General features: G+C 54.0%; 1 protein-coding gene across 1 annotated transcript in view; it reads left to right on the forward strand.

Moving 5' to 3' along the window:
* The first annotated feature begins 2,120 nt into the window (after window positions 1-2,120).
* The window catches only part of DHX37 (DEAH-box helicase 37), a 28,717-nt gene continuing 6,128 nt past the window's right edge, over window positions 2,121-24,709 (forward strand). The window contains exons 1-16 of the mRNA XM_068563177.1: window positions 2,121-2,306; window positions 4,428-4,597; window positions 8,137-8,249; window positions 9,846-10,191; window positions 12,310-12,458; window positions 13,614-13,706; window positions 15,443-15,539; window positions 16,433-16,546; window positions 18,519-18,620; window positions 18,844-18,958; window positions 19,581-19,676; window positions 19,881-19,963; window positions 20,684-20,831; window positions 21,284-21,360; window positions 21,682-21,914; window positions 24,054-24,165. Coding sequence (XP_068419278.1) covers window positions 2,201-2,306; window positions 4,428-4,597; window positions 8,137-8,249; window positions 9,846-10,191; window positions 12,310-12,458; window positions 13,614-13,706; window positions 15,443-15,539; window positions 16,433-16,546; window positions 18,519-18,620; window positions 18,844-18,958; window positions 19,581-19,676; window positions 19,881-19,963; window positions 20,684-20,831; window positions 21,284-21,360; window positions 21,682-21,914; window positions 24,054-24,165 — 2,154 coding nt within the window. The 5' untranslated portion in view covers window positions 2,121-2,200. The remainder of the gene's footprint in view (window positions 2,307-4,427; window positions 4,598-8,136; window positions 8,250-9,845; window positions 10,192-12,309; window positions 12,459-13,613; window positions 13,707-15,442; window positions 15,540-16,432; window positions 16,547-18,518; window positions 18,621-18,843; window positions 18,959-19,580; window positions 19,677-19,880; window positions 19,964-20,683; window positions 20,832-21,283; window positions 21,361-21,681; window positions 21,915-24,053; window positions 24,166-24,709) is intronic.

Below are 24,709 nucleotides of genomic sequence, written 5' to 3' on the forward strand. Positions count from 1 at the left end.
CTCCTTAATGAAATGACGGGTCCAGGCCACGATCATCAAGACACTAAATCCAAAAGGTGGCAGGTCGGTGGGGAACTTAAAAAAGGAGGGGCCAGGTGGTCAGGACCTGGACCCGCCAGTCTTAGTGACAGAAGTACCAGCGCCACGTATGATGGATTCTTGCCAAACACTTTGGACCGTAACTTGATGTGGCCTCCACATCTAACCAACAGTTTACAGGAAATGTGGGGGATGGAGGAAAAAAATTAGAAGCAGCAGAAGCAATCAGCTAAAGCCAGAATGTGGAGCATTCAACAGGATTAACGACCCAGTTTCCTCAATAAGTAAATGACATAAAAAATGAAGGCAGGGGAGATTTATTGGTTTTAAAAGACTTAAGAGCTATTATAACCAAATACAACGCAAGGGCCTTGTTTGCATCCTAAATCAAACAAACCATGTCTAACCAGACATTTTTTGAGACAACCAGGAAAATAAAACTTAACTTTTGTCAACCCAAAGAGTGAAAAATTGCCTCTTTTTGAACTTACATTTTTCTAGATTCCTGGTGAGGTTTTCATATATTCACTGGCCTTATATTTCTTTTTTTTTAAGTAAATTTTTTTTAATATTGAAGTATAGCATGCAAACAGAAAAATACACAAATCATAAGGTGCCTCTCCATGAATTTAAACGACACACAAGGTGACCAGCACCCAGGTTGAGAAAAGGAACATTACCAGCTTTGCAAAAAGGCTCCCTTTGCCCTCTCCCATTCATTATGCCCCCTCCAAAATTTAGGGGATTCATTTTGCCTGTTTTTGAACTTTATGTGAATTGGATCATAAAGTATGATCTTTTGTGATTGGCTTCTTTTCAACATTATATTAATGAGATCCATGCTGTTGTGTATTTGCCTTTTCTCCTTTTGCTTTATAGAATGTTCTTTATAACTTCTGGAGATAATACTTTGGTATATAATATTTTAGAAGAAAATATAAGAGAATGTTCTATTACCTACCTAATAATTTGAAGAGGAACACACTTATTTACTTAAATAAACATATTTAAAGAAGAAACTGTAGATCACTATCATCCTAAGCAATAAAACCCATGAAAACACAGGTTTGATTTGCTCATTATAACTTTTTCCCCCAAATCCTTTTTAATTAAAAGCATGTTCATATGTATACCATCTAAATCCTCTCACGCACCACCTGTGTGTTCGTGGGTTGTTTTTTTTTTCACACACACACACTGTATTTTATTTTTACAAGAGATAAATAAACTGACAGCAAGCATTGTAAATGGATGACCACAACAAAAGGGGGGTTTGTTTTTGCTTTTGCTTTTCGGGGGAAGAGGGGAGCTTATCCACATTAATCACACTCTTCATTCATTCATTCATTCCAATCAACAACAATTTATTGCTTACCTGCTCTGCAGCCAGATCTTGTTCTGGGTTATTCAAATGTTTTTCCTGGGGCAGTAACTTTAAATAAGTCTTAAAAATAACTGTATCCTTTCTAAAATTCTAAAATAATGCCTAGTGCCTTCACTTTTTTTGTGATATAATTTAAATGTTTGCCCTTAACCAATTAATGCTTTTAACAGAAAAAAGGAGACACAATATAGATGTCCTAGTCGCAAGATAATTACAGGATTCAGAAAATACATTATTTCCCAGTGCGCTACAGACAATGGGATGTGGTCATGAGAATTCAAAGTTGTCTAATAGATGCCTTCTTTTAGTTCTACCTGTCACTGTAATGGAAATATTTAGGGCCGTTTTATTACACAACTGTTTCTTGTAGGAATATCAGAAAATGCAGATAAGCAAAAAAGAGAGGGAAGAAGATTGTATTGGGGCAGGGTTATATTTTTAAAAGTGACAGAACACTCCCATTCCCAAATAGCCAAATCAATATTAGCATTTAGAGACTCAGACCACACCTCTGTGAGAACAGCCCTGGGCTTAAACTGAGCCCTCCGTAGCCCCGCCCCCTCCTCCAACTTGGTCCCGCCTCCGCCGCCGGCCGGCCCTGGCTTTCAGCGTGGCGCCGCCTCCAGCCCCGCCCCCAGGTGCTCCGTTAGTTTCAGCTCTCGCGAGAGCGCAACCCGGAAATTTTCCGGCCGGAACGCTTGGTGGGGGCCCACGTGGGTTGGGCTTCGTAGTGCGCTGGTCGTAGGAGCTCCGGGAGCAGAACAGGAGGCGGGCGCCATGGGGAAGCTGCGCCGGAGGTACAACATCAAGGGGCGTCAGCAGGCGGCCCCCGGCCCCTCGAAGGGCCCTCCCGAGCCGCCCCCTGTGCGGCTGGAACTGGAGGGTAAGTAAGGCGCCCCCGGACGAGGGCTGGGATTCGGGGGAGGGACCAACCAGGGCCTCGGGGCCAGGGCTGGCCAATTGGGGCCGAAGGGCTTCCGGACTATGCCCTGCCTCCGCGACTCGGGCGGGAGACCCGGAGAGACAGGCCCCCCCCCCCCCCACCAGATGATACAAAGGAAGGGGGAATAGTGACAGTTTCGTTTTAACTGAATTTGGAACAATACCTGGAGTTTCTTTCCAGTGGGGTCCAGCCCTAGTATAGCTATAGGGGGAGTTTGAGCAAGGAATTACAAGGTAATTCCATCCATTCTGATGGCTTCGATTATAACCTCCCTACCAGCGACCCCTAAGTTTGTATTTTTCAGCCCAGACCTGTCTGCTTAGCTCCAGGCTGCTTAACATTTCTGCCCAGACTCCTCCGTTTTGTTAGGAATGGCTACCATGTGCCAGGCACTATTCTAGGAGAGTAACAGAAGAGGAGATTAAGGAAAAAAATCCCTGCCCTGCAGAGTTCAGATGCTTCTGGGAAGAGACAAGCAAAGATAAACACAAAGTACGTAGGACGTTTTGCATACATTCATACTAAAGAGATAAAGCACAAGAGGTTTGGGCAGGTTGCAGTGTTTCATGGCGGGATGGCGGCGGGGAGGCCCCACTGAGAAAGCATTGAATCCTTTTTTAAGACCTGAAGGCAGTCAGAATGGCTGAGTGGAGATGAAATTTAAAATGGGGTCAGGATCTTGTAGGGCCTGGTGGGTCATGGTGAGGATGGTGGCCCTGCAGAGTTGAGAGCAGAGGAGGGACACAGGGTGGGCTTAGGTTTCTTTTGTTTTTGTTTTTTAATAAATTTATTTTAGTTATTTAGTTTTGGCTGCGTTGGGTCTTCGTTGCTGCAAACGGGCTTTCTCTAGTTGCTGTGAGCGGGGGCTACTCTTCGTTGTGGTGCGTGGGCTTCTCATTGTGGTGGCTTCGCTTGTTGCAAAGCATGGGCTCTAGGCATGTAGGCTTCAGTAGTTGCAGCACGTGGGCTCAGTAGTTGTGGCTCGCGGGCTCTAGAGCACAGGCTCAGTAGTTGTGGCGCACGGGCTTAGTTGCTCCGCGGCACGTGGAAGATCTTCCCGGACCAGGGCTCGAACCTGTGTCCCCTGCATTGGCAGGCAGATTCTCAACCACTGCACCACCAGGGAAGCCCAGGGCTTAGGTTTTAACAGCATCACTTTGCTGTGTTGAGGAAAAGCAGTAGAGGGCAGAGAATCTAGGCGATCTGATAGGAGGCTGCTGAGTACATTGACTCTGGCAGGAGTTGATGCTTGGACCAGGGAGGCAGCAGTAGTCTTACTGAGTCTTCTTACTGAGGAGCACACCACCTCTCCTACACTTGGTAATGTCATAAAGATGTACAAAGCCTGAGCAGTTAATAAAAGTCAGACACTGCCCGTACGGGGACTCCAGCGTTGGGTGTGAGGCAGAAATAGGTGCTCCCCAAGCCCCCTCCTCCCCATGGTGATGCCGTAGGTTTGAGTTGAAGAGTGATAAGGGAGCTGGATTTTGGTCTGAAACGTATACTTTCAAACTCCGACTGTTTTTTTTTTTTTTCGGCCACGCCATGCGGCTTTCGGGATCTTAGTTCCCCGACCAGGGATTGAACCCGTGCCCCTGGCGGTGGAAACGCGGAGTCGTAACCACTGGACCGCCAGGGATGTCCCAAACTCCACCATTTAAAAATAGATGTGACGCAAGCTTGGTACTCAGTCCACTGTACACGTGTGAGAGAGCGTCTTTCAGAGTTATTGTAAAGATGGGGTTTTGATCCCACAGTCCCGCTGAACGCAGGGCGCCGCTGGGAGGGAGGCACTGTTGCAGCCTGTTCCCTCCTTGCTGTGCCTCCATCCCTGTCCCCGCAACGCGAGGACGGCTGACCCGGGGCGGGTGCTGGGTGGACCGGTGGGATGAAGGTGTGACGGGCCTGCGCCCCCTTTCCTATGCGGGTGCTCGGGTGGCTGTCACTGTGGGCAGGAGGGTCAGCCCGGAGGAAACGGCGTTAACACAGCATCTTGGGACTCGTGGGCGTCCGCGCTCTCCGTCCTCCAGGGCTGTGGGTCAGGCGAGCGTGTCTTTTCAGATAAGGGCACGTTGAAAGGAGTCGATGCAAGCAACGCGCTCGTCCTGCCCGGCAAGAAGAAGAAGAAGACCAAAGCCCCTCCCCTGTCCAAGAAGGAGAAGAAGCCCCTGACCAAGAAAGAGCGGAAGATGCTGCAGAGAATCTTAGACCAGAAGGAGAAGAAGCGCCAGGTATGCACGCTCTGTCTGCGTGGCGAGGGATGGGTCGGGGTGTCTGTGACCCCCGACGTGATCCCTGTGGCTGGACTGTCGGATAGAACTTTCCGGAAGGAGGGGCAAGTTCTGTGTCTGCAGTGTCCAGTACAGTGGTCACCAGCCACACGTGGCTGTTGAGCGCTTGAGATGTGGCCAGTGTGGCCGAGGAATTGGATTTTTAATGTGATTTGGTTTTAATTAAATTAAATGCAAATAGCCACGTGTGACTAGTGCCCCGTATGGGACACACAGATCCAGAACCTTTCCAGTCCTTGGGGGACGTGCTACTTGGGTGTCTGTCAGTCTGGGACGGGTCCAGCTTTGTGGAGGCCACATGTTTGTTGAACAGGAGTTGGTCGATCAGCGTGCTCACTTTTTATTTTCCCCCCTCATTCATTTTGTTGTTTATTTTTTAACTTCATTCTGGAGAATTTTAACCTTTTTTTCTTAATATGTTTTTAAGGAGAAAATTTTGTAATGAGAAATTCAAACATATATAAAGGTAGAGACAATAGTGTCATGGGCTCCAGTGTACCTGTCACCAGCTCCAACAGTTGTCAGGCTCATGGTCAACCTTGGTCATCTCCACGGCCGGTCACTTTCCCACCCCCTGGGTCAGAGCCCAGGCAGCGTCAATCTGTACTAGTTTCTGTGGCTGCCTTGACAAGTGAGCACAAACTGGGTGGCGTACAACAATGGAGATGTGTTCTCTCACTGATCTGGAAGCCAGAAGTCTGAAATCGAGATGTCAGCAGGGCCGTGCCCCTTCTGAAGTTTCCAGGGGACGGTCCTACCTGGCCTCTTCCAGCTCCTGTGGCTCCAGGTTTCCTCGGCTCATGGCCACATTGCTCCAGTCTCTGCCTCTGTCTTTATGTGGCCTGCTCCCCTGTGTGTCCCTCCTCTGTGTATCTCTGATAAGGACACTTGTCTTTTTCTTTTTCTTTTTTTTTTAAAAATGTTTTGGCTGCACCATGTGGCATGCAGGATCTTAGTTCCCGACCAGGGATGGAACCTTTGCCGCCTGCAGTGGAAGCGCAGGGTCTTAACCACTGGACCACCAGGGAAGTCCCAAGGACACTTGTCTTTGAATTTAGGACTCACCTGGATAATTCAGGATTTCATCTTGAGATCCTTAAGCTAATTACCCTTAACTTAAAAAGGCCCTTTTTCTGAATAAGATCCCATTCTGGGACATGGATATATCTTTTCAGAGGGCCACCATTCAACCCATATACATATCCCTGAGTATTTCAGTTTGCATCTCTAAAATAAGGACCATTTCAAATTACCACAGTGCCATTAGCATGTCTAAATGTTTTCAAAATACCATTAGATATCCAGTAAATAGTCCAATTTCTAATTGTTTCATAGATGCTCTCCACCCGCATCTCTTGTCTTTCCCCCTTATATTTGTTGGAGAGATTGGTTTGTCTGTCTCAGAGACTTTCCCACGGTCTGGATGAAAAACTTTTCATCTCTGATATAAACATGTTCTTCCACCCTCCGAATTCCCTATAAATTGGTATTTGGGTCTGGGGCAGTGACTCTCCACTGGGACAGTTTTGCCCCCCCCCCCCCATCCCCGGGAACATTTGGCCAAGTCTGGACATATTTGGGGCTGTGACGATTCGGGGGACGCTGCTGGCATCTGGGGGGTAGAGGTCTGGGATGGTATTAAGCAGCCTGCGGTGCTCATAACATCAAAAAATTATCTGACCCCAAATGCCAGCAGCGTGAAGACCGGGAAACCCTGATCTAGAGGCTTCAGGAGATTCTCTCTCGCTAGTCTTTCTGGCAAGGTGACCACACGGCGTGCTGTGTCCACCAGGGGACACACAGGCCTCCCGTTAGCAGCTCTGACGCGTGGTCCCTGGAGCCCTTCATGCAAGGGAGGCTCACCGTCCTGTGAGTGTGTCCTATTTAAATCCTGTGAGCATCTTTTCTTGCTGTTCTGTACGTTGTTTTTTATCGATTATGAAATATGTGTGTGTGTGTGTATATATATATACATATACACGTATAAAAGCAGATATAAAATATCTGAGTAATTTCAAGAATAACAAGACAAACACTCATGAATTGCTCACCCAGGGGAAAGGAACCAACTGGACCCGCCCCGCTCACTGCTTTATTCAAGGCAGAGTGGGGACCACTTCCTGTCCCACACACACAGCTGTTCCTCCCTGTACTAACTGCTGGGAAGTCTTGCATTATACAAATGGGCCCTACTTTATTTATTCCATCTCCCACTGATGGGCATCTGCATAGTCGCTGGTCTTCCCTTACGACACACCGTGGTGCAAAGAGAGCCTTGTTTATCCAACCCCAGACTCCGTAAGGGGGCGAAAAGCCACCCTAAGCTCACGCGTCTGTCAGCGTTAAGAACTCCGTGAAGGACGGTAATTGCAGTTCGACCTTCGGATTAAAAAAGACTGTAGGTGTTACAGATGGCCAACAGACACATGAAAGAATGGTCAACGTCATTAATCATTAGAGAAATGCAAATCAAAACTACAATGAGGTATCATCTCACACCGGTCAGAATGGCCATCATCAAAAAATCTACAAACAATAAATGCTGGAGAGGGTGTGGAGAAAAGGGAACACTCTTGCACTGTTGGTGGGAATGTAAATTGATACAGCCACTATGGAGAACAGTGTGGAGTTTCCTTAAAAAACTAAAAATAGAACTACCATACGACCCAGCAATCCCACTACTGGGCATATACCCTGAGAAAACCATAATTCAAAAAGAGTCATGTACCAAAATGTTCATTGCAGCTCTATTTACAATAGCCAGGACATGGAAGCAACCTAAGTGTCCATCATCGGATGAATGGATAAAGAAGATGTGGCACATATATACAATGGAATATTACTCAGCCATAAAAAGAAATGAAATGGAGGTATTTGTAATGAGGTGGATGGAGTTAGAGTCTGTCATACAGAGTGAAGTAAGTCAGAAAGAGAAAAACAAATACAGTATGCTAACACATATATATGGAATGTAAGGGAAAAAAAAAAAAGGTCATGAAGAACCTAGTGGCGAGATGGGAATAAAGACACAGACCTACTAAAGAATGGACTTGAGGATATGGGGAGGGGGAGGGGTGAGATGTGACAGGGTGAGAGAGTGTCATGGACATATATACACTACCAAACGTAAAATAGGTAGCTAGTGGGAAGCAGCCGCATAGCACAGGGAGATCAGCTCATAGCACAGGGAGATCAGCTCGGTGCTTTGTGACCGCCTGGGGGGGTGGGATGGGGAGGGTGGGAGGGAGGGAGATGCGGGAGGGAGGAGATATGGGAACGTGTGTATATGTGTAGCTGATTCACTTTGTTATAAAGCAGAAACTAACACACCATTGTGAAGCAATTATACTTCAATAAAGATGTTTAAAAAAAAAGACTGTAGGTGTTCGTGATGCTGGAATTTCATCCAGAGTCTCAGCTCCCCTTCTGCAGAGAGGATCGTGATGCCAGATGTGTAACACACGCGTTTCCTTCCCCAGCGAGCGGAGATGCTCCAGAAATTGAGCGAAGTCCGGGTTTCGGAGGCTGAAATGAGGCTGTTTTACACCACGTCCAGACTGGGCACCGGGGGCCGCATGTACCGCGCCAAAGAGTGAGTCGGCTTCCTCCTCCCTGAAGCCCGCCCTTCCCGCCAGGGCTCCTGGGGGGTCAAGGGTCATGGCGTCTTCTGGGGCTATGGGAAAATACATTTGCAGTGACCCGTGTGCTACAATGCCTCAAATGGGTGGAGGCCTCAGATAATGCGAAATATCCTACACTGCACAGGACGGCAAAGTTCTTACTCCAGGATGCTGGTGTCCTGTAACACCGAGCCCTGCGTTACAGGTCCTTCCAGCTTTTGCAGGGACGAGTAGTCTAGAAGTTGTCATCAAGGAGGTCAAGGATTTGATTTAGCCCATGAGCAGGTTTTGTTTGGTTCACGTAGCGTCATTAGGCATTTGGCTCTTTTGCACACGTATGAGTCTCCTAGGGCTGCGGTAACAGGTCACCACAAACTGGGGACCTTGAAACAAGAGGAATTTGTTCTTGTGGTTCTGACCACCAGAAGTCCAAAGTCAAGGTGTTGGCGGGGTTGGTTCCTGCTGGAGGCCAGAGAATCTGTTCCAGCCTCTCCCCCAGCTTCTGGTGGTGCCAGCCATCCTGGGCGCTCCGCGGCTGGTAAACACGTCACTTCAGTCTCTGCCTCATCGTCACGTGGCATCCTCTGTGTGTCTTCCGTGGCCTTCTGTCTGTGTCTGGGTCTCTGTTTTCTTTTTTCTTTTTCTTTTCTGGCCACGCAGCATGCGGGATCCTAGTTCCCCGACCAGAGATTGAACCCGTGCCCCCTGCATTGGGAGCACGGGGTCTTAACCACTGGACCACCAAGGAAGTCCCCTGGGTCTCTGTTTTCTTATAAGGACACCAGTCATTGGATTTAGAGCCCATCCTAATCTAGTATGACCTCATCTTAATGACATCCTGAAGACCCTGGTTCCAAATAAGGTCACATTCTGAGCATCTGGGTGGCCATGAATTTTGGGGAGACACTATTCAACAGTCAACATTTAAGAATTAGGAGATTTCACATTAAAATCCAGGGTCCCCCCTGGCCTTGACCAGTTGGATGATGTGGCCGCACCAGCTGGCCTTCCCACAGAGCAGCCGGTGTTAGATGGGGCCCGTGCGCTCCCCCCAGCCCAGGCCCCTGCGCACTGCTGTCACACTTGGCCCTCTCTGCTCATTTCCAGTCCTGGCCTGTTAAGCCTTGTGCATTTAACGACTGCTTATCAAGTGCAGACTGCATCTCAGGCTCTCCTGTGGGCCCTAGGAATAGAGCAGTGCACAAAAATTAAATTTCTTCCCTTGAGAAGCTCACATTTCAGTGGTGGGGAGATGGGCAGTGATCCCGTGAACACATATGTATTTAGTGCTGCTGAGCGCTAAGCAGAAAAGAGCAGGTAGAAGAGGGTGGAGGCGGGCGGGGGAGGTGACTGAGGCTACACGGTAAGGGAAGGTCTTCCTGAGAGGCGTCCTTGGAATCAAGTAAGGGAGCAGTTGTCTTCAGGGAGCATGGACAGCGGGTGCAAAGGCCCTGCGGCAGGAAGGGGCGTGGCCTTTGCGTCCTGGCCTCTGAGGAGCCTGCAGCAACCCAGAGCTGCCTCAGGTTGACTGGCCCGTCCTAGGGTCTGACTTCTGGCTCTCCCGGCAGGAAGCCCGACGATGTGGCAGCCCAGGGTCTGGAGAAGATCAGCAGCCTCAGCGGGGCCCACCGGAAGCGCCACTACCAGGAGGCAGAAGAGGAGGAGTCTGAGTCCTCAGCGGAGTCTGGACCCGAGGAGGCCCCAGCGGACGAGCCGGCGGAGGCCGGTGCAGGGTCGGCCCCAGCGCATCTGCCACCAGCTCCGCCCGGGGCCAGGGGCCAGAGCCCAGTGCCCAGCGGTCTGGCCGAGACTCCTGCCCCTCCATCAGCTCCTCCTGCGGCAGCCTCTGCCCTGGCCAGGCCCCCAGCAAAGCCCGCCGTCTTCATCCCCGTGAACCGCTCCCCCGAAATGCAGGTTGGCCTCTCTGGTGTTTGATTAAGAGCTTAGGTGCTCAGGTCAGTGCTGTGAGGGGGCTGAAGGTGCAGAGAGAGGGCCTCCCAGGATCTGAGCGGGTTGCATGGCCTTCTGTGCCTCGGTTTCCTTGCCTGGAAAAGGGGGATAACTGTACCCACCTTGTAGGGTTGTTGTAGGGCTGACGAGCGGGTGCCCGGCACGTGGTCGGGGCTGCTGAGATGGGTGTCCGCTGCCTTTATCATCGTCTGGTCGCCGTCACCTTCAACCTCTGACCGCAGGTCCTGGTCCAGGCATCCGCTCACTGGGACAAGAACTTGGGCTCTGGAGTCAGTTGACCTGGAACGGAGTGCTGGTTCCCCCACCTTCCAGCTCATTCTGGGCCTCATTTTCGTCTGTAGCATGGGGGTACCCGTCTACTCACAGGGACTCCACCTCTCTACAATTCGTATTCTTGTCTGGTAAAATGAGGGTCTCACTGGGTTGTCATGACAAGATTCAGGGAGGTGAAGCCCAAGGCTCATGGAACGCACTTGGGGAGCCGTGAGGCTGGTGATGCCGCAGGGTCTGGCCCATCGCAGTGGTGGTTCCATCCACACGTTTCCACGGAGCATGTGCTGTGGGCCAGCACAGGAGGCGGAACGATCTGCGTCTCAGAGCTCTCGGTCCAGCAGGGGAGACTGAGGTCAACCACACGTGGGACAGGAGCCACGGAGGGGAAGATCGGGTACCATGAGGGGGGAGCACAGGAGGGCCTGGCCTCATCAGGGAAGGCATCCGGGTCGAGAGCTCAGGGGCCAGATGAGAACAAGGGGGCCGTCCCACACCGAGAAGTGCATGAGCAAAGGCCTGAGGCAGAGGGTTCCTGGGTCTTAGAGCAGCTGTTTAAAACCACATATTGGATTGTGGAAATGAGGTGATTTCAGTCACAGGTACGTTTGTTTGCTCATGTATAAGCAGTTAGGGTGAGCTGACCGCTCTGACAGACCCTGAAGTTCCACTGGCTTCATGCCACGAAGGTTTCCTCATAGGTGATGTCAGAGCCCAGTGCCGTCCGCTGCAAGTCGGGGCGTGAGATTCTGCTGCACACGGTCATTCAGGAACCCGGGCTCCGCCATCCAGTGTCCCTGGTGCCCCCTGGGGTTCATCCCCTGCCTTTCTCTGTGGTTTTTCCATGTGCATGTTTTTAAGCCTAGGTTTGCCTGTTTTTATAAGCAGCCTCACATCATATATATTTTTCAGCACTCTGCTTATTTGTTAGTCGGCCTTGTGTTCCTGAGATCTATTTATCCGTGTAGATGTGTGTCACCGAGGTCCGTTTGGGTTTTTTTTTTTTTTCCACTGCTACAGAGCATTACGTTGCGTGAATAGAGCACAGTTTAAGTACCCTTCTCTGGCTGGACATTTGGGTTGTTTTAGCTTTTTGCTACCATCTTCACTGCTGATTTAAACATTCTTGCCTTTTTCTCAAAGGCACAGGTACAAAAATTTGGGGGAGGGCAGCGTTTACAAACTGGAAGTCACAGCCATTGTGGGGTCATGAGATGGCCAGCACCTTTTTTTTTTTTTTAAACCAATGGAATGGAATAGAGATAGAGAACAGAATTTTTAAAATTAGCGTGCTAGCATGCTTCACACATAATAAGGGCAAGCAGGAGTTCACGAAACTTCTCCCTCACTATGTAATACTTGTGTGAGCGTGTGTGTGTGTGTGTGTGCGCACGCACCCACGTGTGAGTACCTAGGAGAGGAATCGCTGTATCTCACATTCTCGATTTTGGTAAAATTAGCACCCGGTTGTTTGCCGAAGTGATTGTGCTGTAAGTGTAGGCTCCCACCAGCAGCAGGCAAGAGTTCCTTGTGCCCAGAGGGGCTTCCCTGGACCACGCTGTCCCCGAGGACCTAGCCCATGTCTCTGCCCCTCCCCAGCCGTCAGGGCTTCCGTCCTCCAGCGGGCGCACCTGTTCCCCTTGGCTGGATGCCGGCTGCTGCCTTTATAGCAACCACGTCACCCTACGTAGTCTTGCTTTGAGCAAAGCCCCCCACCCCCTCCGCCCTTCTGCAGGGGACGACAACCCGCCACCCCCATTCCGTGAGCGCTGACTTCCCCTCTCTCGCCAGAAAGAGCGGCTGAAGCTCCCCATTCTCTCTGAAGAACAAGTGATCATGGAGGCAGTGGCCGAGCACCCCGTTGTCATCGTGTGCGGCGAGACCGGCAGCGGGAAGACCACCCAGGTGCCCCAGTTTCTCTACGAAGCAGGCTACAGCAGGTGGGGGCTGGCCACGGGGTCCCCCGCAGGTCCCTCAGGTGACAGTGAGACGTGGTCCCCGGAAGTTGTTAGGAGCACGGGCTCCTGGGGATCTAATTCCGGCTCTGCCGTTGACATGCTGTGTGACTTGGGGCAAGCTCCTTAACCTCTCTGGGCCTCAGTTTCCTCAGCTGTGACATGGGGTTCATCACTGCACCTACTTCACGGGGTTGTTATGTAGATGAAATGACTGAATTTGTGTAAAACGTTTAGGTTGGTCCCTGGTGGGAGGGATGGCCCTTCCGACCCGTGTGTGTCAGGGTCCCCAACACCACCCCCGGGTTCAGCAATTTGCTGGGAACGCTCCCAGGACCCAGCATGTAGTTGTACTCATGACTGTGATATGTTACAGTGAAGGACACAAAGCACAGCCAGCAAAGGGAAAGGCTCACGGGGTGAAGTCTGGGGGAACCAGGCACAGGCCCCCAGAGCCCTCTCCCAGGGCGGGGGTCACACAGGACACGCTTCATTGCCCATGTGAGGTGTCATCAAACAGGGACGCCCAGTACAGGCTCAGCGCCCAGGGTTCGTACTGGGGGCTGGTCACACAGGCGCCCTCTGCCTGGTACCTACCCAGTTCTAGACTCCCCAAAGGAAAGCAGGTGTCAGCATGAGCCACCTTGTTTGTACAGACAGTTCAGGCGCAGTGAGCCCCTCTTGTCCGTCAGGGAGAGGCGGGAGCCCTCCTGAAATCCAGGATCCCAGACACCAGCCAGGGGCTGCCCTGGAAGCAGAGCTTTGTAGGGAGAGCAGCCTCGGGCCTGCTGGGTCAACTCTTTCCTGCCCAGAATCCACCACCCGTGCCCTGGGTCAGTTCTGTGGAGGCACGCGTGCTCGGCTGGGTTGGACAGGCCCCCCGGCTGCGGGCTCAGGTCCACCTAGGCCTCGTTCTTGTTTGCGGCTGCCCGGACCCCTTCGCCCCGTGACGATCGGAGCGTCTCCTGTAGAATGCCCTGTGGGCCGTTCCCTTTCGCTGCTGTTCAGTGATGCTGCGGTGCCTGGCCGGGCGCCCGTGGCCCGTCGCCCCCAGTGAGGGCCGCGTCTGGAGCCGCGTGTGACTTTGGGGCAGACGGGTGGGGCGGAGCCCTGCTGATGCCTTGTGTTCTCCTCCCCCAGTGACAACAGCATCATTGGCGTCACTGAGCCCCGCCGAGTGGCCGCCGTGGCCATGTCCCAGCGAGTGGCCAAGGAGATGAATCTGTCGCCGCGGTGAGGGCTCTGCCTCCTGTGGGAGGGTTGGGGGTGGCCCTCTGGCCCCGCCAGACCTGAGGCACGGCGCAGGCCCTCCTTCCCCCGGGGGGCGCCACGTCTGCATCTAAGCACAGGGTGGTCCCTACATGCCGACGGTAGGACCTTCCTGCCAGGGGCGCCGTGGAGCAGGGACGAGCCAGCCAGGCCCTTAGCGAGGGGACAGAGTGGCCCTTACAGGGCCTTGAGGGCAGAGCAGAGCAGCAGGTGGCCAAAGGCAGGCAGGAGGCGGGCAGCGTGGCCGGGTTAATTTACAACTCAAGTTGCCAAAAGGAAAATCCTCTCCGGCAGTAAGTCTGCAGGACTTGCCTCGGAAAGTGGTTTGAACACAGCATAGCCCTGGCCTGAGGATGGCTCGGCGCCGTGTTTATAGCGCAGACGCCTGGGTCTCAGCCCAGACCGTCCAGTTCAGGCTGGAAGGGGTGGCGTGTCCAGTGGGGTCTGAGGCTCAGAAAGCACGGAACTGTAGGGGATACCCCGGCGGTCCAGTGGTTAGGGCTCCGCGCTTCCACTGCCGAGGGCCCGGGTTTGATCCCTGCTCAGGGAACAAAGATCCCACAAGCTGCGCCACGCGGCCGAGGAGAAAGAAAAAAGAAAGCACAGAATCGTATAGAGGCAGAGTGCCTGCCATCCACGCTGTCATCAGATGTTTACCAAGCAGGACCTGCCATGGGGCAGGCCCGTCCTGGCTCTGGGGACAGAACCCTGCCCCCGCTGGGCCCAGCACGCAAACTGGGGAGCCTTGTTCTGTTCGCATCTTAGGTGGGCGAGGCGCCCCCAGCTCCCCTCCCCCGTGGCAGCCACCACTGCACATTTCCTGTGGATCCTTCTAGACAGTTCTGTGCACAGACAGGCAGTTCTGTGCGTCTCTGTATTTCTCGCTGTCTGGCGTGAATGGTTCGTACTGTTCACGCCCTTCTGTATCTTTCTTGTGCCGTTTCAATGCGTATCTTGAAAACTACAGTACATACAAAGCTGCCCCTTTCTTTCATTCTCTTCAGCTTTTTAGTGTGAAATCTTCAAGCGTATACAAAAGTGGAAAGACTAGTACGATGAGCCCCATGTACCCGAGACCCAGTTTGGAGCAAGTCTCAGATCTCGCATCATCTCAGCCTCAATATTTCACTGTGCGGGTCTGAAAGATCATGAGTCTGGGGGTTTTTTGGGTTGTTTGTTTTTTTGGCCGCGCCCTGAGGCTTGGGGAATCTTAGCTCCCTGACCAGGGATCGAGCCCGTGCCCCCTGCAGTGGAAGCACAGAGTCCTAACCACTGGACCACCAGGGAAGTCCCTGTATTTTTTTTTGTTTTTTTTTAAGATAAGGACTATGAAAACATAACTGCAATACCGTCACCGTCACTAAAGAGCGTATCATAACTCTTGAGTGTGCTCCGGTCCGTGTTCCCGTCTCCCGGGTTGTCTCCTAAACAGCTTTTACAGTTGGTTGTTCAAATTGGGCTCCAGCAGGGTCCGTGTGTGTATTTGATTGACGTGCTCTTCACTTGCCCATGACAGCTCCTGGATAGGGAGGCGGGGCGGGCCGGTGTCCGGGCCTTGCTGGGGGAGCCGGTGGGCCCTACCCTCGGCCGCCTGCCCAGCGGGGCCAGGCCCGCTCCTCTGCCCACCTTGGAGTGGCCGCACGGCTGCAGCCCCAGGCAGCTGCAGCTCTGGGGGACCGAGCCGTAGCCTGTGCCCACAGGGTCGTCTCCTATCAGATCCGATATGAGGGAAACGTGACCGAAGAGACCAGAATCAAGTTCATGACCGACGGCGTCTTGCTCAAGGAAATCCAGAAGGTTGGTTGCTCATCTGGTATCACAAAGCAAGGCTGGTAAGCATGGGGGTGGGGGGCTAGGATGTCACCTGGGATGTGAGCAGTGAATGTTGGCAAAGCACTGCGTTTACCACCGTGCTGCTGTGTGACCTTGTGCAAGTTACTTAACCTCTGTGATCTTTGGTTTCTCGATCTGCAAGCTGGTACCTTCCTCCTAATTGCTTTGAAACAAAAATCGTGTGACGCACGAAAGCACCTTAGCACACCACCTCGTAAGTGCTCATTAAACGTGAACTTGCATTTTCATTGTGGTTTGGTTCACAGACTGTGTGTTAGCCAAATGCACACTGCTTCTCTTGGGCTGTATGACGTCCCCCGGGCAGGGGTCACTGGGGAGGGCAGAGGTGACTCCTGCCTCTGCCTCGAGGCCACCTGGGACGGTGGTTGTGAGTGTGTTGTGGCGTCCGATGGCCCTTTTCTGTATGGCATGTGCTGAGCTCTTGCCCCTGGTCCCCACCCAACATCCCCTCGTTCCTGTTTCCTGCCTGCCCTCCCCGCCCCACGGGCATCTGCATTTGGTAGCTCAGCTCTAATAGATCGTAGCTGCCTTTTCTCTAGCGATTTCTCTGCCAGGGCCCGGGCCCTGTGCTGTGTACTTTACAGACAGTAATTGTCATCGAAACTTCACCGTGACCCCATGAGATGGGTCCTGTTGTCCCATTTGACAGAATAAGAAAGAGGCCTGGGAGGAGAAGCAACTCGCCCGGGGTCATAGGCCAGGGCGCCCCGCAGGCCGAGAGCTCCCGGACCTGTGCCGGCTACCGCAGGGGCTCCTTGAGCAGGCACTTTGGGTGCACGGTGACCCTGGGGAGCTCAGGCCCGGCTGGCTGGCCTCATCCCCAGACCTCCCCGCAGGACTTCCTGCTGCCGAAGTACAAGGTGGTGATCATTGACGAAGCGCACGAGAGGAGCGTGTACACCGACATCCTCGTCGGCCTCCTATCCCGCATAGCGTGTCTGCGGGCGAAGGTAGGTGAGGGCGCCAGGGAGCCCCGAGGCCCCGGCCACGTCCACACCCGGGCTGCTGCCGTGAGAGGGTCTCCTGGGACAGGACCCCCCAGGCCCGGTGCTGGGCTGCGGGTCTTGGTGTAAACAGAACCCCCCTGGGTCCAGCCTCATCCGCTGTGACCCCCTCTGGGTCCCCGCCCTGGGTCCAGCCTCATCCGCTGTGACCCTTCCCTCTGTCCAGAGCAAGAGGCTCAAGCAAGGAGACCGTGGTGGGCCAGGCCCCGCTGCAGCCGGCTTTAAGGCGCCAGCCAGGTCTTTGGAACCCGCAGCGCTGGTGGGGCCACCCAGCCAAGCCCTTGTGCTCCGCGTGCTCTGAGATGCTTGCCCTGCGCCCGGCCTGGGGTCCGCCTCTGCCTGCATCTCCGCCACCCCAGATCAGGCAGAGGCGGAGGTCAGAGGGATGCTGCCCTGGGTGGGAGCTCTGTAGAGCAGTCCTGTTCTGGCCCCCGCCAGTCCCGGGACAGGTTGACACTCTGCCACGCCCAGTTCTTAGAAGTGCAGAACCTTTGTCAGATAGACATCAGGTCTGTGTGTGCTGTGTGCCAGGCACCGAGCACATCGCAGTGAACAGGAGAGAGGTTCCTCTCTCTCTGGGGTTTCCATTTTCATGAGGGCAACTGACGATAAGCAAACTCAGAAAGCCTGTGAGCTGGTGACGGACAAAGCCGGGGAGAGGGGGCAGTACCAGGCAGAAGGTGGAGGGTTGGTAGTGAGAGAAGACTCACTGAGAGGGTGATCTTTGAGTGGGGGGCTGGAGGAAGTGAGGGAGTGAGGAGGGGTGCCGGTGGGAGGAGATTCTGAGTATTGAGAACAGCCGGTGCAAAGGCCCTGGGGCAGGTGTTGGCCTGATATCTGGGGGGGGGGGGTTTGTGACTTTATTTTACGTAATGGATGCACTTACAGTGTACAATTCAGTGTTTTTTTAGCATATTCAGAGTTGTTATATCATCACGACGATCAACTTTAAAATATTTTTATCACCCTGAAAAGAAACCCTGTACCCTTTAGCTGTCACCCCCATCCTCCTACACTCCCCCCATCTCAAGGCATCCATCAGTGTACTTTCTGTCTCTATGGATTTATCTATTCTGGATATTTCACGTAAATGAAATGACACAACATGTGGCCTTTTGTGATTGGCTTCTTTCACGTAGCACATTTTGAAAGTTCATCTCCATTGTAGCCTGTGTCAGTGCTTCATTCCTTTTTATGGCTGAATCATCGTGTGTGGAGGGACCACGTTTCATATATCCATTCATCTGTTGGAGGACAGTTGGGCTCTTTCCGCGTTTTGGCTCTCGTGAATGTCTGTGTCCGGGTCTCCGTGTGGACTTGTTTCCTTTCGCTTGGGTCTGTGCCCAGGAGCAGAGCTGCCAGGTCCCATTTTGTTTATTTTTGGCTGTGTTGGGTCTTCTTTGCTGTGCGCGGGCTTTCTCTAGCTGCGGCGAGCAGGGCTACTCTTCATTGCGGTGCGCAGGCTTCTCATTGCGGTGGCTTCTCTTGTTGCGGAGCATGGGCTCTAGGTGTGTGGGCTTCAGTAGCTGTGGCGCGCGGGCTCAGTAGTTGTGGCTCGTGGGCTCTAGAGTGCAGGCTCAGTAGTTGTGGCGCACAGGCTTAGTTGCTCCACGGCATGTGGGATCTTCCCGGACCAGGGCTCGAACCCATGTCCCCAGCATTGGCAGGCGGATTCTTAACCACTGTGCCACCAGGGAAGTCCCCTCGGGGGGATCTTAAGGGCTCCTTTAACAAGACACTGCCGCCCACTTCTTCCACTTTTTCTTAGATCTTTGGCAACCAGAAAGAGGATTGAGGATTGGGGCGGGGTGGGGCTGGAGGGAGGCCGGGAGGGCAGGGCAGGTCTCCCCCAAGGCCCCCCCCCGTCAGTGTTCCTGGCCCCGGGCGGCTGTGGGTCCCCGGGTCTGTCGTCCCCCAGAGGCACTTGCCGCTGAAGCTGCTCATCATGTCGGCCACGCTGCGGGTGGAGGACTTCACCCAGAACCAGCGGCTCTTCGCCCAGCCGCCCCCGGTCATCAAGGTACCGCCCAGGCCGGGGTCTCAGAGCGCCGGGGGAGGCCGGGCCCCTCTGTCAACTGCGACAGAGTGCAGGACGCCTGCTGCGGGGGAGATGGATGGGATCGTAGCACCAAACGGAGACCTTCATGGTCACAGAGTTCAGGGAAGGGGAGGGCCCGGGCCTGGGCTCAGGTCACCCCTGACCCCCGACCCCCGACCCCGTGCTTCCCTGGGCGTCCTCGTAGGTTGAGTCCCGGCAGTTCCCGGTGACCGTGCATTTTAACAAGCGGACGCCGCTGGAAGACTACAGTGGGGAGTGCTTCCGGAAGGTCTGCAAGATCCACCGCATGCTGCCCGCAGGTGAGGCCCTGGCCAGGAGGAGGCCGGTCCTCCCCTTACAGACCCGGGGGTGCAGGCAGCGGGGGCTCAGGTGGTCACTTGGCCTTGCTGTGCCTCAGTGTCCTCATTGGTCCCAGAGCGCTCACAGCACCTGCCCTGCCATGTTCTGCCCCAAGGATTGCAAGGCTTCAGGGACTAACTGGGTAGGGGGTGAGGGGGTGGAGGGTGCCTTTTGTCCCCACAGACACAGGGCAGGTGAACAGGTGTGTCCCACCTGAGTCTCACTCCTGACCCCCTCACAGTTCTCACCATATCCCCGTGGCACGTGCTCCGTTAGTTCCCCTCACCAGGTGATGGACACTTGGGTTGCTCCCACTTCCCCGGAGCAGAGCTGTTTTCCCCATCTTTTGGGCTCACACCAGGGGATGGGATGCCGGCTCCCACAATAACTGTTTAGCTCCTTGTCCCAGCGCCCTCGGTGTGTGGGCAGCTGCCCGTTGCTCGTTTGGACCTCTGCAGCCCTGGTTTGATCAGCACTTCCTTGCGCCCCAGCTCTCAGATCAAGGCCTGGCACACAGTCATGGCCAAGGCAGCATCTGCTGCGTGAACGAGCGGGTCACGGTGGGGCTGGTTCTCCCCGCAGGCGGCATCCTGGTGTTCCTGACGGGGCAGGCAGAGGTGCACGCGCTGTGCCGCAGGCTGAGGAGAGCCTTCCCGGTCGCCAGGCACAGGCCTCCAGGTAACCCCAAGCTGAAGCCCCTCACCCAAGAGGCTGGGGGCGGTCAGCCTGGGCTTCGGAGCCTCCCCCGAAAGAGCCAGCCCTTTGCCCGCCCTCCCGTCCCCCCAGTGAATGGTGATCGATGCAGTGACCTTACCCTGGACCCTGATGACCTGGCACCAGCCACAAGATGGCTTTCTCCCTAACTTGCTCATCTTTTCCCAGAAAAGGACGATCAGAAAGATTCGGTAGAAGAAACGCGGAGGTTTAAGAAGTCGCAGGCTCGGGCGAGGAAGGCCAAGGCCACGGTGCGTAGAGGCCGGAGGGGGCAGCTCAGGCTCTGCAGCCGCCTGGTCCATGTGGTGGCCGCTAGCCCCGTGTGGCTGCACAGGTGTAAATTCAATTAAAGCCAAATAAAATTAACATTCAGCTCCTCAGTCGTGTTAGACACCTTTCAGGTGCCCAGTGGCCACCTGGGGCTGTTGGTGGCCTTGTTGGGCAGCAGGGGTCTAGAACCTTCCTGCCGTGGAAGGAGGGGTTGACTGGTGCCGCTCCAGAGGCTGCAGGGTGGGCTGCGACTTAAAACATTCCGGGCTCCCTGTACTGGGGGCCTGGAGGAAGCTTCTGGAAGGCCCAGCCCCGAGCCCTGAGCAGGGCTGAGCCCTGAGCACAGATGCCCAGGGAGGGTCGGACAAGGGAAAGGGACCCCTTGTGCTTGCTGAAGAGCTGGGGGGACGGGCCGGCCGGGCGTGGGGGGCATTCATCCCAGGGCGTCTGCACGATGTCACTCCTGCTTTTACAGGGTGCCAGGCAGTGGTCTCAGGGCTGCACGTGTGTTAGCTCATAGCGTCCTCACGGCAGCCCTTCGAGAAGTCCCGTGATCGTCCCCAACTCTTAGATGAGGACACTGAGGCAGGACGGGGTCGAGTGACCTGCCCAGGGTCACGTGGCCGCGGGCTCTGCTTGCAACGCCAGCCTCTACGCAGGGTCCCTTGCAGCCCGCGGTGCTGATGTCTCGTTGACCGTAGACGCTGCCCCAGATCAGTTTGGACAATTACTCGGTGTTGCCAGCGGGCGAAGGTGACGAGGACAGGGAGGCAGAAATGGACGAGGAGGACGAGGAGGCCCTGGGCTCCGACCTGGACCTGGACTTAGGGGACGACGGGCCGGACGGAGGTGGGACCCGCCGGGGCCTCTGCTCCCACCGCGTGGGCTTGGGTCGAGCGATGGGCCCTCTCCAGCAGCGAGCCCCAGGGGAGCTGGAGTTCCTGCTTGCTCTGCCCCCTGCTGTCTCCTGAGCTCCTGGAACTGCCTGACACAGAGGAGGCCCTCAGGTCTCTGTTGTGCCGGTTGTAATGGGGGCGCCACTCCCGGGCTTGGCTTTGCTGGGTGAACACAGGCCTTGGGGGTTTGGGGGGGCAGAATCAGGCCCTTAGGGGTCTCCACACAGGGCCTGGGACTCTTCCGAGGAGGAGAGACTGCAGCGTGGCTGGCTTTGCCGACCCTCTCTGCCGGTGCCCAGGGTTGAGCCCTGGCAGCGGGGCTGCAGGGGGGCCTCTCTGGCAGAGCAGGCAGGGGCGCTGGGCAGCAGGGGAGCGGGGTGCAGCAGGCCTCTGCCTCCCCTGCAGGTGAGCAGCCTGACGCCTCGCTTCCCCTCCACGTGCTGCCTCTCTACTCTTTGCTGGCCCCGGAGAAGCAGGCGCAGGTAACCGTGCGGGGCCTGGGATGGATGCCTGGTGAGAAGCACCCACAGGCGTTGAGGTGGGAGCAGGTCCAGCCCGGGTCGCCCTCCCCATCAGCTGTCCGATCGGCGCCCCAGGCTTTTGAGAGGGTATTGGGATCTCCTACTTGGAGGACGGGAACACTTCCCCTCATTCAGTTCGGGAGCAGTGGCCCGAGGCGAGGAGAGTCACCTCCAGGCCCTGCCCGCCTGGCTGACTTCTTCTGACCTCTGACCCACGAATTCTTCCCTGACTCTGGTGGGACAAAGGTCAGTTTTCTTGTTGCTCCTGCCCTCCCATCCTAGGTCTTCCAACCTCCCCCAGAGGGGACACGGCTGTGTGTTGTGGCCACCAACGTGGCCGAGACGTCCCTCACCATCCCAGGCATCAAGTACGTGGTGGACTGTGGGAAGGTCAAGACGCGGCACTACGACCGTGTCACCGGCGTGTCCTCCTTCCGCGTCACCTGGGTCTCCCAGGCCTCGGCCGATCAGCGGGCAGGACGCGCGGGCCGCACGGAGCCCGGCCACTGCTACAGGTGGGGCTCCCAGGGGCCCCTCCAGTGACGTTGGGGCCACTGTGCGTGCAGTGGTCACCCCCCCCATGGGGGAGGAAAAGGGGGTCCCGTGTCCTGCTGGCATCCGTCCTTCACACCCCCTTTTCTGTTGGCTTTCAGGCACTTGGTGTTATTTCTTTATTCTGTTACTGACGTCAGGCCCTGTGTTTATTAGCAGCTCGATTTTTGTTTGGTTTTATTAACACCTTTTTGAGGTAAAGTTCACATACCATAAAACTCACCATTTAAAGTGTGCAATTCTGTGGGTTTTAGTATATTTTCAGTGTTGTGCAGCCATCACCACTATTAATTTTTAAACGTTCTCTTCACCCCAAAAGAGACCGCATGTATCAGTTGTACCCATTAATCAGTTTCTCCCTGCATCTCCCTACCACTCCCAACCCACCAGCGCCCGGCAACCACTCCTCTACTTCCCGTCTCTAAGGACGTGCTCATTCTGGACATTTTCTGTAAATGGAATCGGACAGTATGTGACCTTTCGTGTCTGGCTTCTTTCGCTCAGCATCGTGTTTTCACGGTTCGTCCACACTGTTGCCTGTGTCAGCGCTTCATTCCTTTTAATGGCTGAGTGACGTGCTATTGCATGGAGGGACCGCATCTCACTGTCCGTTCATCTGTTGATAGACTCCTGGGTTGCGTCCACATTTTGTCCACTGTGAATAGTGCTGCTGTGAACATTCATGCACACGTATTTGAACGTCTGTTCCCATGCCTCTCGGGTGTATACCGAGGAGTAGAATTGCTGGGTTGTACGATGACTCTGTGTTTCACGTTTGGAGGAACGACCAGACGGTTTTCCACGGCGGCTACTCCATTTTATCTATACATTCTCACCAGCAGTGTGTGAAGGTTCTAATTTCTCCACATCTCACCAACGCTTGCTCTTTTCTACTTTATAAAAATGAAAGTACGAGGTGGTATCTCACAGTGGTCTTGGTTTGCATTTCTCTAATGACGTTGAGCATCTTTTCACGTGCTTACGGGCCATTTGTACCTGTTCTCTGGAGGGATGTCTATTCAGATCTATCATTTCTTTTTTTCTTTTTATAGTGTTTGTTATTTTAGTTTATTTACTTACTTGGTTGTGCCAGGTCTTAGTTGCGGCAGGCGGGCTCCATAGGCAGGCTCCTTAGTTGCAGCTCGTGGGCTCCATAGTTGTGGCTTGCCGTCTCCTTAGTTGTGGCGTGTGAACTCTTGGTTGTGGAATGCATGCGGGATCTAGTTCCCTGACCAGGGATCGAACCTGGGCCCCCTGCATTGGGAGCGTGGAGTCTTAACCACTGTGCCACCAGGGAAGGCCCTATCATTTATTTTTCAGTCAGGTTGTTTGTCTTTTGATGGGTGAGTTGTAAGTGTTTTTTGTGTAATCCTCGTGTTGGACCCTTGTCAGAGACATCACTGGCAAATATTTCCTCCCAGTCTGTGTGCTGGGTTTTTTGTTTTTGTTTTTTGTTTTTTTTTGGCTGTGTTGGGTCTTAGCTGCAGTGTGCGGGATCTTCAGTGAGGCATATGGGCTTCTCTCTAGTTGCTGCGGGCTCCAGGGCGCGTGGGCTCTGTAGTTTGCGGAACGCGGGCTCTCTCGTTGAGGTGCACGAGCTCAGTAGTTGTGGCGTGCAGGCTTAGTTGCTCCGCGGCGTGTGGGATCTTCCCCGACCAGGGATCGAACACACGTCCCCTGCATTGGAAGGCAGATTCTTTACCACTGGACCACCAGGGGAGTCCCTGTGTGCTGGGTTTTATTTGTTTGTTTTCAGTAGCTGTATGCTGTTCTTTTCAACGTTGCTTTACATTACAAAAGAAAAGAAAATTGAGAAACTATGCCAAGAAAACTCGTAAGCAATAAAGTAGTTAAAACGTCCCGAGTGCCGTGTGCCAGGCAGTTCTAAGCACTCTATGTGAAGATACCTGAAGTATCTTCACTAATCCCAACGGGGCAGCTGCTATGTTCGCCCATTTCACAGGTGAGGAAAGTGAGGCAGGAAGAGGGTAAACACCTTGCCTAGTAAGTGGTGGAGTCAAGATTCAATGCCAGGTAGTTTGGCTGAGTTTCTTCCTTTTTTACTTAACATTTCTTAGTCTCTGGTGCTTCCTTCTGCTTAGACTCTATTCATCTGCGGTTTTCGGTGACTTTGAGAAGTTCCCCCCTCCTGAAATCACCCGGAGACCTGTCGAAGACTTGACCCTTCAGATGAAAGCTCTCAACATTGAAAAGGTCAGTTGCAGCCCTAGCCCTGCCATCACCCCACTGGTCTGCCAGGGTACCTGTGTCCAGTCTGGTGGGCAAGGGTGACCCCAGCCCCTCGGGGGCTGTTCCTCCTTCCCTGCGGCCCAGGAAGCCCTAGGAGCTGAGCCCTGTGGTGCTTGCCCAGCCCCCTGGCGGTTTCTTGTGGGCCCCCCACCTCCCCAGTGCTGCACCCACTGAGTGTGTCCAGGGGTGCCCGCCTCTGCCCTGCTCTGGGAGGGCTGGTGCGGGCAGAGAGAACCACCCCCCTCAGCAGTCTCTCGCAGCCCTCCCTTCCCCCAAGCCCCTGACAGCCACGAGGCTGCTTTCTTGCTGTCCCTATGGATTTTACATTTTGGACGTTTCATAAAAATGGAATCATATGATATTTGTCCTTTTTTGTCTGGCTTCTTTCACTCAGCATCATGGTTTGTTTTTTTTTTTTAGCCAATGTAAACTTCATTTATCAGTTCAATACACAGCAAGATGATATAAAAGAGAGGATCATGCTTTTCATTGCTGAAAGTTTTTACAT

The sequence above is a fragment of the Eschrichtius robustus genome, chromosome 14 (assembly GCF_028021215.1).
Source record: "Eschrichtius robustus isolate mEscRob2 chromosome 14, mEscRob2.pri, whole genome shotgun sequence".
NCBI lineage: Eukaryota > Metazoa > Chordata > Mammalia > Artiodactyla > Eschrichtiidae > Eschrichtius > Eschrichtius robustus.